This window comes from Oryctolagus cuniculus, chromosome 4 (genome assembly GCF_051225735.1).
Source record: "Oryctolagus cuniculus isolate XC-2025 breed Fujian yellow rabbit chromosome 4, ASM5122573v1, whole genome shotgun sequence".
NCBI classification, from domain to species: domain Eukaryota; kingdom Metazoa; phylum Chordata; class Mammalia; order Lagomorpha; family Leporidae; genus Oryctolagus; species Oryctolagus cuniculus.
The window spans coordinates 169550630-169563680 of NC_142870.1; the positions used below are offsets into that span (position 1 = coordinate 169550630).

At 56.2% G+C, this 13051-nt stretch overlaps 1 protein-coding gene across 1 annotated transcript in view; it reads right to left on the reverse strand.

The window, feature by feature from the left end:
- Positions 1-13051, reverse strand: part of GLB1 (galactosidase beta 1) — a 97145-nt gene that overhangs the window by 73245 nt on the left and 10849 nt on the right. Inside the window, exon 2 of the mRNA XM_051818535.3 lies at positions 1666-1835. Within this exon, the coding sequence (XP_051674495.1) occupies positions 1666-1835 (170 nt within the window). The remainder of the gene's footprint in view (positions 1-1665; positions 1836-13051) is intronic.

The following is a 13051-nucleotide window of genomic DNA, read 5'->3' on the forward strand; positions in this document are numbered from 1 at the left end:
TGTCCTGGCTGACACCCACGCTTCTCGCCCTTGGAGCCCCTTTCCTTCCACTCCCCCACTTGGCCACGCCCCAGCAGGAGTGACAGCATCTCCGACTCACGGTCACCAGGCGCCTGTTTGCAGGGCTCACCGCTAGCTCTTTACAACGGTCCCAGGCATGAGTAACGGGCCTGAAGGCGCTCCGTGCAGGGCACGGGAAGCAGCTGAGACACAGGTTGCCCAGGTGAATTTCTGCACCACCTGTAGAGCCGCACCCAGGAAACCGCAACCTCCCCGCTGGCGGCCTCCCAGGGAGAGGCCTTACTCAAAGTTGTCACAGCAGCTAACTCAAGCCAACCAAACTTCAAGGGGACACGTTCATGCTCGCGATCCACCAAGATTGCCCATTCCTACTTCATGCAGCCAGGACTCCAAGATGGGTGCCAGCATCCAAAGTGGCGGCTTACCCACTGCGCCACATGCCAGCCCCCTGCAAAAATAATTTTTAATAAAAGTAAGAAAACCTCCAACCCATGCACCCTTCTGACAAAAGATCTTGTCAGGAATAGCAGCAGAAGCGAAAAATTCAAGGCGTGCCATCAGCTCCGTGCAAACTGCGGCAAGGGATGCAAAAGCTCCTTGGAGGGCCCAGGCTTGTCCTTTTCCCATCATCTCAACATCCCAGGGCCCACGGGAACTCAGCGCAGAAACCATTAGCAGCCGGCACTGTGGCTCACTAGGCTAATCCTCTGCCTGCGGCGCCGGCACCCCGGGTTCTAGTCCCGGTCGGGGCGCCAGATTCTGTCCCGGTTGCCCCTCTTCCAGGCCAGCTCTCTGCTGTGGCCCGGGAGTGCAGTGGAGGATGGCCCAAGTGCTTGGGCCCTGCACCCCATGGGAGACCAGGAGGAGGCACCTGGCTCCTGGCTTCGGATCGGTGCAGTGCACCGGCTGCAGTGGCCACTTTGGGGGTGAACCAACGGCAAAAGAAGACCTTTCTCTCTGTGTCTCTTTCTCTCTAACTCTGCCTGTCACAAAAAAAAAAAGAAACCATTAGCAGGTGAACTTGGCTTTGCACTGCGCGTGGCCTTAGAGCCGCAATAATGAGTGGGGTTCCCCCTGTCTATCTCAGGAATCTGCCTCCGGGTTTCCCATCTTTATCTTTGGGATGTTATCGACAGTCCCCATCAGCACCGCAGAAACCTGACCAGCCCTGGCTGAGACTGAGTTTCTGGAATCTACCCAAGGACTAGGGCTATCCGCTCGCACCCCCGCATCATGGCTGGACCCCTGACCACAGGGAGGCCCCTGGGCAAGTCTCAGTCCCACCCACCCGCTCTCAATGGCAGCCACCATATCTGTTCACATCGACTGCCCTGCACCTGCTAAGCGCTCAATCCCCGTTACGCCCAGCTCATGATTTCCTGGGGGGGGGGGGGGGGGCTGGGGGTCACAGCTCCCGGCTGGGGGAGGGGCTAATTCTCCGCAGCGACAAAAGACACCTGCACTGGGCACAGCCACAGGCTCCAAGCTATCTGGAGCTGGAGCCTCATATCGAGTCCCAGGCCCCTGCCTGCCAGCCCGGCCCCGCTTGCACACACCAGGCAAGTGCAGGCTCACGACAAGCCCCTCCCCAAAGGTCACCCCGTTTCTGAGCAGCCCCCCTACCTGGGGCTCAGGCCCACTTACGTCTGGATGGCGTTCAGCCCCGCCATCTTCATCTTCAGCAGCCGGTCCTTCCAGTAGAAGCTGGGCACGCGGAAGTAGTGGATGCTCCCCGAGATGTAGCGGAAGGGCTGGCCATCCTTGAGGAAGCGGTCCCGGCTGTAGTCGATCTCGAACGTCCGCCGGGAGGCGCTCTAGAGGGCACGCAGGGGACGCCATGAGAACGCGCAGCGGACCCCCCATCCAGCCCGCGCTAACGTGGCTCGGCTTCTGGGCTGTCAAACCAGCCGCCGCCAGGCCAAGGCCTCTGCTTGCGGCGGGATCCACGCGCGACGCTCAGCTTCCGGAGGCCGGCACTGACAGCTGCCCATGGCGGCCAGGGGACAGGACGCATGCGCACGTACGCACGCACGCACGCACGCGGGGCTGTGAACGCATGCGCACGCACACACGCATGCACGCCAGGCTGTGGCCTGCCTGAGCCCGGATGTACCGCTGGGCCCGCCAAGAGCCACGGAGGCAATTCAGGGCGCATGCGCAGCCCCATCCCGCGCTGTCGCCCTGAGGCCCGGCGTGACCTGCGCTAGGTTTCCTCTCCTGTCACTCAGGTGGGAGACCTGGGTTGAGTGCGTGCGTGGTTCTTGACTGGGCCCCGGCCCGACCCCGGCCATTGCAGGTGTTTGGGATGCAGAGCAGCAGACGGAAGCTGCTGTCTCTCTGCTCCTCCATGATGACAATCATTTCACTTTATGAAACCTTTGTCCTGCATACCTAGCGTTGCCTGCGTGGTACTGGCTGAAATGCAAGGGGTATTGCTAGGAGTCTAATAAAAACGTCAAGAAACCCTGTTCTGGGACCACCCGGAGATGAGGCTGAAATGCAAGACCTGAAACGGGGGCTGTCAGCCCGGGCGGAGCGCTGGATGCGAAGGCAGCCCCGGGCCACCAGTGCCAACAGCACCAGGGCAGAAGAACCGTGCAGAAGACGCCCTGGGCGCCTTCAGGTGTCCAAGTCGCCGTCCGAGATGTAGTCGCAGCAGAGCCGCAGTCCAGGGCAGCTTTGGGGGTGCCCTGGAGGCGAGGTGAGAGGTCACATGCGGCTGACCTCCAGGAGTTCAGAGCAGGCAGACTTGCAGAACTTGGCTGGGTGTGGGCCACGCTTCAGGAACGCCAACCAGAGGCAGATCGGCGACTTAAGACCCTTTCGGGCCGTCGCCGCGGCTCACTAGGCTAATCCTCTGCCTTGCGGCGCCGGCACACCGGGTTCTAGTCCCGGTCGGGGCGCCGGATTCTGTCCTGGTTGCCCCTCTTCCAGGCCAGCTCTCTGCTGTGGCCAGGGAGTGCAGTGGAGGATGGCCCAGGTGCTTGGGCCCTGCATGGGAGACCAGGAGAAGCACCTGGCTCCTGCCATCGGATCAGCGCGGTGTGCCGGCCGCGGCGGCCATTGGAGGGTGAACCAACGGCAAAGGAAAACCTTTCTCTCTGTCTCTCTCTCTCACTGTCCACTCTGCCTGTCAAAAAAAAAAAAAAAAAAAAAAAAAAAAAAACCTTTCAAAGAGGCAAGCGTCTGTCGCTTTATAAATAAGGCTCTCTTTTCACAAAAACACAGGTTTCTTACACCAGGTGCCCAGGGGGTGACTGTGAAAACATTCTCATAGCACGGCCACGACTCAGTGACCACGAAAGTCCCTCGCGTGGTTTCAGCACTGCTCCATGCTGTGGGGGGAGTTCTCCAGGTGGGTAGAAGGGGAACCAAGCAGCTTCAGGCGGAGCCGGGGAAGGCAAAGGCTGCTTGGGAGTCAGGCGTCAGGAGGAGAGGAGGGGCGCCTCTGAGGAATGAGGGGTGGACCCCGCCATCTGACCTTTGTCCCACACCCAGCACAGCACCTGCCTTCAAACAACCTCTGAGTCCAGCCCGAATTTCTCCCTACTGTCCACTCACAGATATTACCAAGCACCTCCTGTGTGAGGAGTAATCGCAGAGGGGAACCACGCAGCTCTGGCCACAACCCACAGGGCACTTCTGTCTGGCACAAAAGACCCAGGGTTAGCACAGCGAGGTCTAGGGGGCAAGGGTTGGAGCAGAATGCTGGGGCACAGATAAACAGCATGTGAGCTGATGTTTGGGGGTACGGGGGAGGGGAGCAAGGGCAGGTTTCCTGGAGGAAGAGAGAGCCCAAACTGTGGTTCTCAACCCCAGACGCACATCAGAACCACCTGCGTAAGCTTAAAACACAACGTCGGATCTCACCCCCAGACACGCAGTTTCGAACTGGTCTGGGATGGAGCCCAGGCACTGGTATTTCCTACAGCCCAGATGAGGTCATGTGTAGCCGGCGCTCAGAGCTATGGACCTAGGATATGGAAAAGCCAGCCCAGGGGGAGGGAGACACAGACGGGGACTTCGGCTGTCGCTCCCCGTCTTCGTGGAGGAACAACACAGGACCCTGCGCTGTTCTTTTGTCTGCTCGGCCCTCCCCGGGTTTGCTGCTGGTTCTTCCCGGGTTGGCTACCGACCCTTCCACCTCCGTGGAAGGGCGGTTCCCCCTGGCCACTTTCCCCCACTTCCGCGGGGGAGCGGCACACCACCGGCCAGCTCTCTCGGGGGCTGCTCAGATGTTCCTCAGGTGTTCCTGGTGCATGTTGTCTCTCTCCTCCTTTATAGTCCTCTTCCACCAATCCCAACTCCGCTACCCACACGCCGAGTACGCTGCTCTCCTCCAATCAGGAGCAGGTCCTGCTGTTTATTGGTTGAACTGGAGGCAGCTGTGTAGAAGCTGTTTCCTCCTCTCCCAGCGCCATATTGTGGGAGAGCAGATGCATAGAATAAGTCTTAATTCCAGTAACAGTCTAGTCCAAGTTGCTCCCCACAGATCCCCCTTTCTTTTTATTTTTGGCGTTGATATGCACCTGTCTTCGGTGCCCCGTGGCACACACTCTGCTCTGCTTGCTAGAGTTGCCCACAGGTGCTTACAAGCCCTACCAATCAGGCAAACCGAATCCGGGTCCTCTCTTCGCCATGTTGTGAGGAGGTTTTTAGGCGCTGATGCGTGCCTGTGTTCGGTGCCCTGCAGCGCATGCTCTTCTCTGCTAGAACTGCCTGCAGGTGCTTACAAGCCCTACCAATCAGGCAAACCGAATCCGAGCCTTCTCATTGCCGTCTTGTGGGGAGACTTATTGGTGTTGATAACGTGCCTGTCTTCGGTGACCTGCAGCCGCCCACAGGTGCTTATTGTCTTACTAATCAGGCAGACCGAATGCAAGCTCTCTCATTGCCGTGTTGTGGGGAGGCCTTATTTTTCTCTATTTCTCTACCTCCGGGCATTCCTATTTCTCCTATTTTACTTCTATCTGCCAGCATTCCTATTTCTCTCATTTTACTTCTAAACTTCTGTTTCTCTTACCCCCGCGGCTTCCCGGCGCCCGCCCCGAGGCTGCTTCTCGGCACCTCGCCCTGCGGCGGCTTCCCGGCTTTGCGCGCTCCGCGGTCTCTGCGCCCTTCGCGCCTGCACCACGGCCTCGCGCCAGCCCCGCACTTCCTACTCGCACCCCGTGCGCTGCACGCGGCGGCTTCCGCGAATCACACAGCCTAGCTCACGTTTCCGCCACCGGTTGGTTTAGTTTTCAGTATAAGTTCCCCGGGCTAACCTGACGAAATGCAACCTATAGCTTACGTCTCTGCTCCCAGTTTGGCTTCCCGTCTTTTGCTCCCTGGGCTAATCTGAGGGATTCCAACCTGGCTTACGTCTCTGCCTCAGCCTGCCCCCGCAGCTTCATTTTCCCTAACATTTTTCTCTACCCGGTATGTTTCCTAACTTTTCTTCCAACAACATTCCCCTCTCATTTCCTGGCTTCTCCCCACAGTCCGTATCCGAGTCTGTTTGTTCTAGCTTTCACTTTCACTTTTAATCTCCTAGCTTCCCCGCCATAGTCCGCATCCGAGTCTATGTTTCTTCCAGCTTTCACTTTCGCTTTCAATCCTAACGTCCAATCCTAACTTCTTTCCCACAGTCCGTATCCGAGTCTATGCCTAGGCTTTCAATAGCTTCTTCCGGCACCTTTTCTGTCCGGCTTTTCCCTAGGCTCTTTGCTAGTCTCTCTCTCCGGTATTTTCCCACTTCTTCCTGCTTCTTCCCTCCTAGGTTTCCTATCCGAGTCACGGCACCATTATGTCGCTCCCCCTCTTCACGGGGGAATGACACTAAACCCTGCCTAGGCTTCATATCCGAGTCACGGCACCATTATGTCGCTCCCCCTCTTCGCGGAGGAACGACACTAAACCCTGCCTAGGCTTCATATCCGAGTCACGGCACCATTATGTCGCTCCCCCTCTTCGCGGAGGAACGACACAGGACCCTGCGCTGTTCTTTTGTCTGCTCGGCCCTCCCCGGGTTTGCTGCTGGTTCTTCCTGGGTTGGCTACCGACCCTTCCACCTCCGTGGAAGGGCGGTTCCCCCTGCCACTTTCCCTACTTCCGCGGGGGAGCGGCACACCGCTGGCCAGCTCTCTCGGGGGCTGCTCAGATGTTCCTCAGGTGTTCCTGGTGCATGTTGTCTGTCTCCTCCTTTATAGTCCTCTTCCACCAATCCCAACTCCGCTACCCACACGCCGAGTACGCTGCTCTCCTCCAATCAGGAGCAGGTCCTGCTGTTTATTGGTTGAACTGGAGGCAGCTGTGTAGAAGCTGTTTCCTCCCTTCTCAGCGCCATATTGTGGGAGAGCAAATGCATAGAATAAGTCTTAATTCCAGTAACAGTCTAGTCCGAGTTGCTCCCCACAAACGGCGAGTGAGGACAGGCAGAGCAGGCAGGAACAAGTGGAAAGGGCCACAGATCAATACAGGAGTGATACAGATACAACATGGTGCTGATGAAGTCCGGGAGGTGGGAGCCACCAACCACGGAGAATGAAAGAGTGACAGGGGGCCGGCACTGTGGCGCAGTGGGTTAACGCCCTGGACTGAAATGCCGGCATCCCATATAGGCACTGGTTCTAGTCCTGGCTGCTCCACTTCCTATCCAGCTCTCTGCTGTGGCCTGGGAAAGAGGTAGAAGATGGCCCGAGTCCTTGGGCCCCTGCACCTCCGTGGGAGACCTGGAAGAAGCTCTTGGCTCCTGGCTTTGGATCCACGCAGCTCTGTTTGTTGCGACCATCTGGGGAGTGAACCAGTGGATGGAAGACCTCTCTCTCTGTCTCTACCTTTCTCTGTAACTCTTTCAAACAAATAAAATAAATCTTTTTTTTTTTTTTTTTTTTGGACAGGCAGAGTGCACAGTGAGAGAGAGACAGAGAGAAAGGTCTTCCTTTTGCCGTTGGTTCACCCTCCAATGGCCGCCGCCGGCGCGCTGCAACCGGAGCACCGCACTGATCCGATGGCAGGAGCCAGGTGCTTCTCCTGGTCTCCCATGGGGTGCAGGGCCCAAGTACTTGGGCCATCCTCCACTGCACTCCCTGGCCACAGCAGAGAGCTGGCCTGGAAGAGGGGCAACCGGGACAGAATCTAAAATAAATCTTAAAAAAAAAAAAAAAAAAAAAAAAAAGAGTGACAGGATGAGACAGGTTTTCTTTTTTAAAAATATTTATTTGTCAGAGAGCCCGCTCCTATGCTCTGGTTCACTCCCTCTGGAACCGCAGCTGGGCCAGGGCCAAAGCCAAGAACTCAACCAAGGTCTCCCACCTGGGGGCAGGAACCCGGATACTTGAGCTGTCACTGTGCCTCCCAGGGCCTGCATCAGCAGGAGGCCAGGACTGGGAACCAGAGCCCCGTGGCAGGATGCAGCCACATATTTTCAATGTTCACACTCTGGTCTAGGAGGGAAGCAGAGCTGTGGCCCATGGTAGCCGCGTGAAGCGGGCAGAGGGCAGGGGAGAGAGCCGCCCTCGGTGCAGGACAGCAGCTACCCTGAAGAGGCTCCCCGCGGCTCCCTGGGAGAAGTCTGTTTGAGGGAAGGGAGGGGTAGGCACTTTGCACTATGTCGTCCATGGTAGAAAGCAGAAAAGAGAGCACACGAGCGAGCCAGCACCAAACTCACTTTTCTAACAAACCCACGCTGTGATAACCGCCGTCCTCCACTCACGAGGGCAGAGTCCTCTGACTTAATCACCTCCTAGTGCCCCACCGCGCATCCTGTGGCACTGGGACTAGGTTTGTAGCCCAAGAACGTGGGGGCACATCCTCCCCACAGCACCTGTCGGGGAGGGGAGGGAGATACTGCCTGGGAAGAACACGGCGGAACTCGCTCAGGTAGCGGAGATGTTCACAGCTGGGTGAGCTTCTGGAGTAGGCAGGTGTAACCATCGGTTAGAGTACACCAAACGCATTTAAGATTTGTGCGTTTTATTGTATGTAACCTTTACCTTAACAGGAAAAACAAAAGAGCGCTAAACACCAGCCTCTAGTTAATGATATATATGCTAAAGTATTTGGGGGCAGGCACAGATATCTGCACTTAACTTTTTTTTTTTTTTTTTTTTTTTTTGACAAGCAGAGTTAGACATTGAGAAAGAGAGAGACAGAGAGAAAGGTCTTCCTTTGCCGTTGGTTCACTCTCCAATGGCCGCTGCGGCCAGCGCACTGCGCTGATCCGAAGGCAGGAGCCAGGTGTTTCTCCTGGTCTCCCGTGGGGTGCAGGGCCCAAGCACTTGGACCATCCTCCACTGCACTCCCGGGCCACAGCAGAGAGCTGGACTGGAAGAGGGGCAACTGGGACAGAATCCAGCACCCCGACCAGGACTAGAACCCAGTGTGCCGGTGCTGCAAGGTAGAGGATTAGCCTAGTGAGCCGCGGCGCTGGCCAATTCTATGAACTTTTGAAGACTATATATATATATATATATATGTATATACACATGTGTATACACAGACTCACACGCATGGTGAAATATTATGTGGCTTTTGAGAGTAATGAAGTACCTACTGTTGCCATTGTCAAGAGATCTCTGAGACAAAGGTCAAAAGAGAGGGTAGAGAAGTGCTTTGCTCCTCTTCCAGGCCAGCTCTCTGCTGTGGCCCAGGAGGGCAGTGGAGGATGGCCCAAGTGCTTGGGTGCCTGCACCCGCATGGGAGACCAGGAGAAGCACCTGGCTCCTGGCTTTGGATCGGTGCAGCGCCGACCGTAGCAGCCATTTGGGAGTGAACCAATGGAAGGAAGATCTTTCTCTCTCTCTCACTATCTATAACTCTACTTGTCAAATAAATAATAATAATAAATTGTTTTAAAGGGGCTGGCACTGTGGCATAGTGGGTAAAGCCACCACCACCTGCAGTGCCGGCATCCCATATGGGCACCAGTTCATGTCCTGGCTGCTCTACTTCTGATCCAGTTCTCTGTTGTGGCCTGGGAAGGCAGTGGAAGATGGCCCAAGTCCTTGGGCCCCTGTACCCACGTGGGAGACCTGGAGGAAGCTCCTGGCTCCTGGCTTTGGATTGGCGCAGCTCCGGCCATTGCGGCTAATTGGGGAGTGAACCAGTGGATGACAGACCTCTCTCTCTCTCTGCCTCTCCTCTCTGTGTAACTCTTTCAAGTAAATAAATAAATCTTTTAAAAAAATTTGTTTTAAGGGGCCGGCACTATGGCATAGTGGGTGAAGCCACCGCCTGTGGTGCCAGCATCTCATATGGGTGCCGGTTCTAGTCCTGGCTGCTCCACTTCCAATCCAGCTCTCAGCTGTGGCCTGGGAAAACAGTAGAAGATGTTCCAAGTCCTTGGGTCCCTGCACCCACGTGGCAGACCTGGAAGAAGCTCCTGGCTTCAGATCAGCACAGCTCCAGCCATTGCGGTCAACTGGAGAATGAACCATCGGATGGAAGACCTCTCTCTCTCTCTGCCTTTCAAATAAATAAATAAATAAATAAATCTTAAAAAAAAAAAAATCCGAACTTCAGAGTAGACAGTGAGAGAGAGAAACAGAGAGAAAGGTCTTCCTTTTCCGTTGGTTCACCCTCCAATGGCCGCTGCGCTGTGGCTGGCGTACCGCGCTGATCCGATGGCAGGAGCCAGGTACTTAACCTGGTCTCCCATGCAGGTGCAGGGCCCAAGCACTTGGGCCATCCTCCACTGCACTCCCTGGCCACAGCAGAGAGCTGGCCTGGAAGAGGGGCAACTGGGACAGAATCTGGTGCCCCGACCGGGACTAGAACCCAGTGTGCCGGCGCCACAGGTGGAGGATTAGCCTAGTAAGCCGTGGCGTCGGCCACCAACATCTTTTTTCCTTTCTGCCCCAAACACTGGTGGAACTTGCTGGGCCCAGAAGTCCAGGAGCGCTGGGGAGGCCATGCCTCTGGGGGCAGCTCTCAAAGGGCGATAGAGAAGGCGCCACACGGTTGCACGCTCCCGTGTTTCGGCAGACAACTCGGGCACAGCCTGCACTTTCTGAAGGTGATGCTGCAGAGTGCTAACTGTCACACATGCCGCTGCAGGCCCCCAGGCCTTCCTTTTAGTCTTGCTTCCAGAAGAGCACAGCTAAGACAAGGTACCACACGGGCCTCGACTGCAGATGGGAGCCCGCACCTGGTCTTCTCCCATCCGCTGCTGCTCACAGCAGGTGTGGCTCCGTGGCGGGGTGGGGGAGACCTCAAATACAAATACGAAGCCCTTTCCTAAGATGCTGGACAGGAAGGAGGCCCAGGCAGAGGGGGAGGTGCAGCAGGGACTGGGCTGAGGTGGGGCAGCATGGTTAATTGTAAGCTGCTAATAAGCTGCCTCTTAGCCACAGATCAGGGAGCTCCAAAGAGAGAGACTGGTTGGCGCACTTGAGCCAGCCACCTGCTGCAGATTCTGTGAATGCCACAGGTTCTGTGTCAATAATCCTCCACCTTGTGGTGCCGGCACACTGGGTTCTAGTCCCGGTCGGGGTGCTGGATTCTGTTCCAGTTGCCCCTCTTCCAGGCCAGCTCTCTGCTGTGGCCCGGGTGTGCAGTGGAGGATGGCCCAAGTGCTTGGGCCCTGCACCCCATGGGAGACCAGGAGAAGCACCTGGCTCCTGCCTTCGGATCGGCGCGGTGCACCGGCCACAGTGCGTCGGCCGTGGCGGCCATTGGAGGGTGAACCAACGGCAAAGGAAGACCTTTCTCTCTCTCTCTCTCTCACTGTCCACTCTGCCTGTCAGAAAGAAAGAAAGAAAGAAAGGAAGGAAGAAAGGAAGGAAGGAAGGAAGGAAGGAAGGAAGGAAGGAAGGAAGGAAGGAACCAAGAGCCAGAGACCCAAGGCAAGTGGGTGGCAGGGACCCAACTACTTGAGCCAATGCCTGCCGCCTCCCAGCAGGAAGCTGGAATCTAGGGTGCAGCAGGGACCCAAACCCAGGCACCCCAACATGGGGTTCAAGCATCCCAGCCAGAGCTCCCCTGCCAGGAGAGAACATACAAATGGTGACAGAGGATCCACTCTAACGACACTCCCCAGGAGGGCTCCGAGAAGTCTCCCTTCCGTGGGAATGGCCCTGCCACCCTGCAGAAGCCAGGGAGGTTCCCGCTATAGGCAAGGGACAACGGAAGCTGCTGTGTGGTGCTGGGCAGCCTAGTGTCACGGGGATGGCGATTCCAGCACACCCAGGCTGGGAGAGCATTCCGTCAGAAGCAGGCAGACACAGCCACCACAACCAGCAAGGCTGGGGCCGTCGGCCGTGACCTGAGACAGCGGCAGTTAAACCACAGGGCAGTTAAACCAACCGGGGACACAGCTGGGCAATGCATTGCACAAGGGTGCTGCCTGGCATACATCACGAGAAGAAAATTCAAGAACTCGTGAGTGCAAGGTCGACGCCTCCACCCAGCCCCCAGCTTTGTGCCAGTTCTCTGGCTTATATCCGATGGACTGAAGAGGATCCCCTTGATGGGCCCCAAAATGCCACACCAAGAACACCCAATAAATATGCCTGCAGTCCTTCCCCCTTGCGACTTAGGGTACTGAGTCTTACCAAGACCGCTGGATGAAGTTTGAGTGGACACTGATCCAGGTGCCTGAAGTGCCACCACTCTCCCCCAGCACTCTACTCTTAGGGAGATTGGAGGTTCAAGTTCTCCTCTCACAGCGCGTCTGAGGAGCCCGAGGCCCGGCCCTGCAGTTACTGCTCTGGGTCCTGGGGTCCTGGGTACACTCAGGGATGGTTTTATCTAGCAGCTGGCTGAACCTCACCACAGCAGAGTAAATGGAAGTTCTTGAACTGGCTACACCCTACGTCCATCCGAGATCACCACAGTGCTCCTGGAATCACAGATCCAAGTGCAATGCCTTCAACATCATTCCCACTGTATCCCCGCTCAGATGGCCTGGGAGCCCCTGCAATTAACAGCTAGATTGGGGTGGGCATTTGGCCTACTGCCAAGACTCCGATTGAGACCCTTACCCCATATTAAAGCACCTGGGTTTGAGTCCTGACTCTGGCCCCTGACCCAGTTTCCTGCCAATGCGTACCCTGGGAGGCAGTGGTGATGGCTTAAGTAATTGAGTTCCTGCCCTCAACATGGGAGACGTGTTTTCAGTTCCTGGCTCCTGGCTCCTGGCTCCAGAGCCTAGACCCAGCCATTGCAGACATCTAGGGAGTGAACCAGTTGATGGGAGCCCTGTCTCTCTCAAATAAATACTCTTTTAAAAGAGATAATACATCCAATCCCTATTTATTTATTTAGACAGGCAGAGTGGACAGTGAGAGAGAGAGAGACAAAGGTCTTCCTTCTCCATTGGTTCACCCACCGCACTCCCGGGCCACAGCAGAGAGCTGGACTGGAAGAGGGGCAACCAAGACAGAACTAGTCCCTCAACCGGGACTAGAACCCAGTGTGCCGGCGCCGCAGGTGGAGGATTAGCCCAGTGAGCTGCGGCGCCGGCCCCAATCCCTATTAAACAAACAAATAGGGATGGATGAGTGTTGTGATCGCAGATTAAGCTGCCTCTTAAGACATCCACAACGCGCATCAGAGTGCCAGGATCGAGTCCCAGCTCCGCTTCCAGTCTAACTCCCCGCTAACGCACCTGGGAGGCAGCAGATGACGGCCCAAGTACTTAGCTCCCTGCCAGTGACACACAAGACCCAGATGGAGTTCCTGGCTCCTGGCTTCAGCCTGGCTTGGCTCCAGCCATTTGTTGCGGGCATTAGGGGAATGAACCAACAGACGGAAGATCTCTTTCTTTGCTGTGTATGTGTGTCTGTCACTCTACCTTTCAAATAAATAATCTTTTTATTATATATCTATATTATTATAAAAGTAATAAACAGATCACGGTGGAGAATGGTGGGCTGCTTGATCAATCACCTATTAGCTCTGACGGAGCTGCCATGGGGGTGTGGGACTGTTACCGGACAACCGACACAGCCTCTGGCACCTGGTTTGTGACTGCTGTTCTAACCTTTCACACACTATCTACAGAAGGGTCTGTTTGGATGTGGGCAGCAAAGCGGTACCCGTTCTCTCT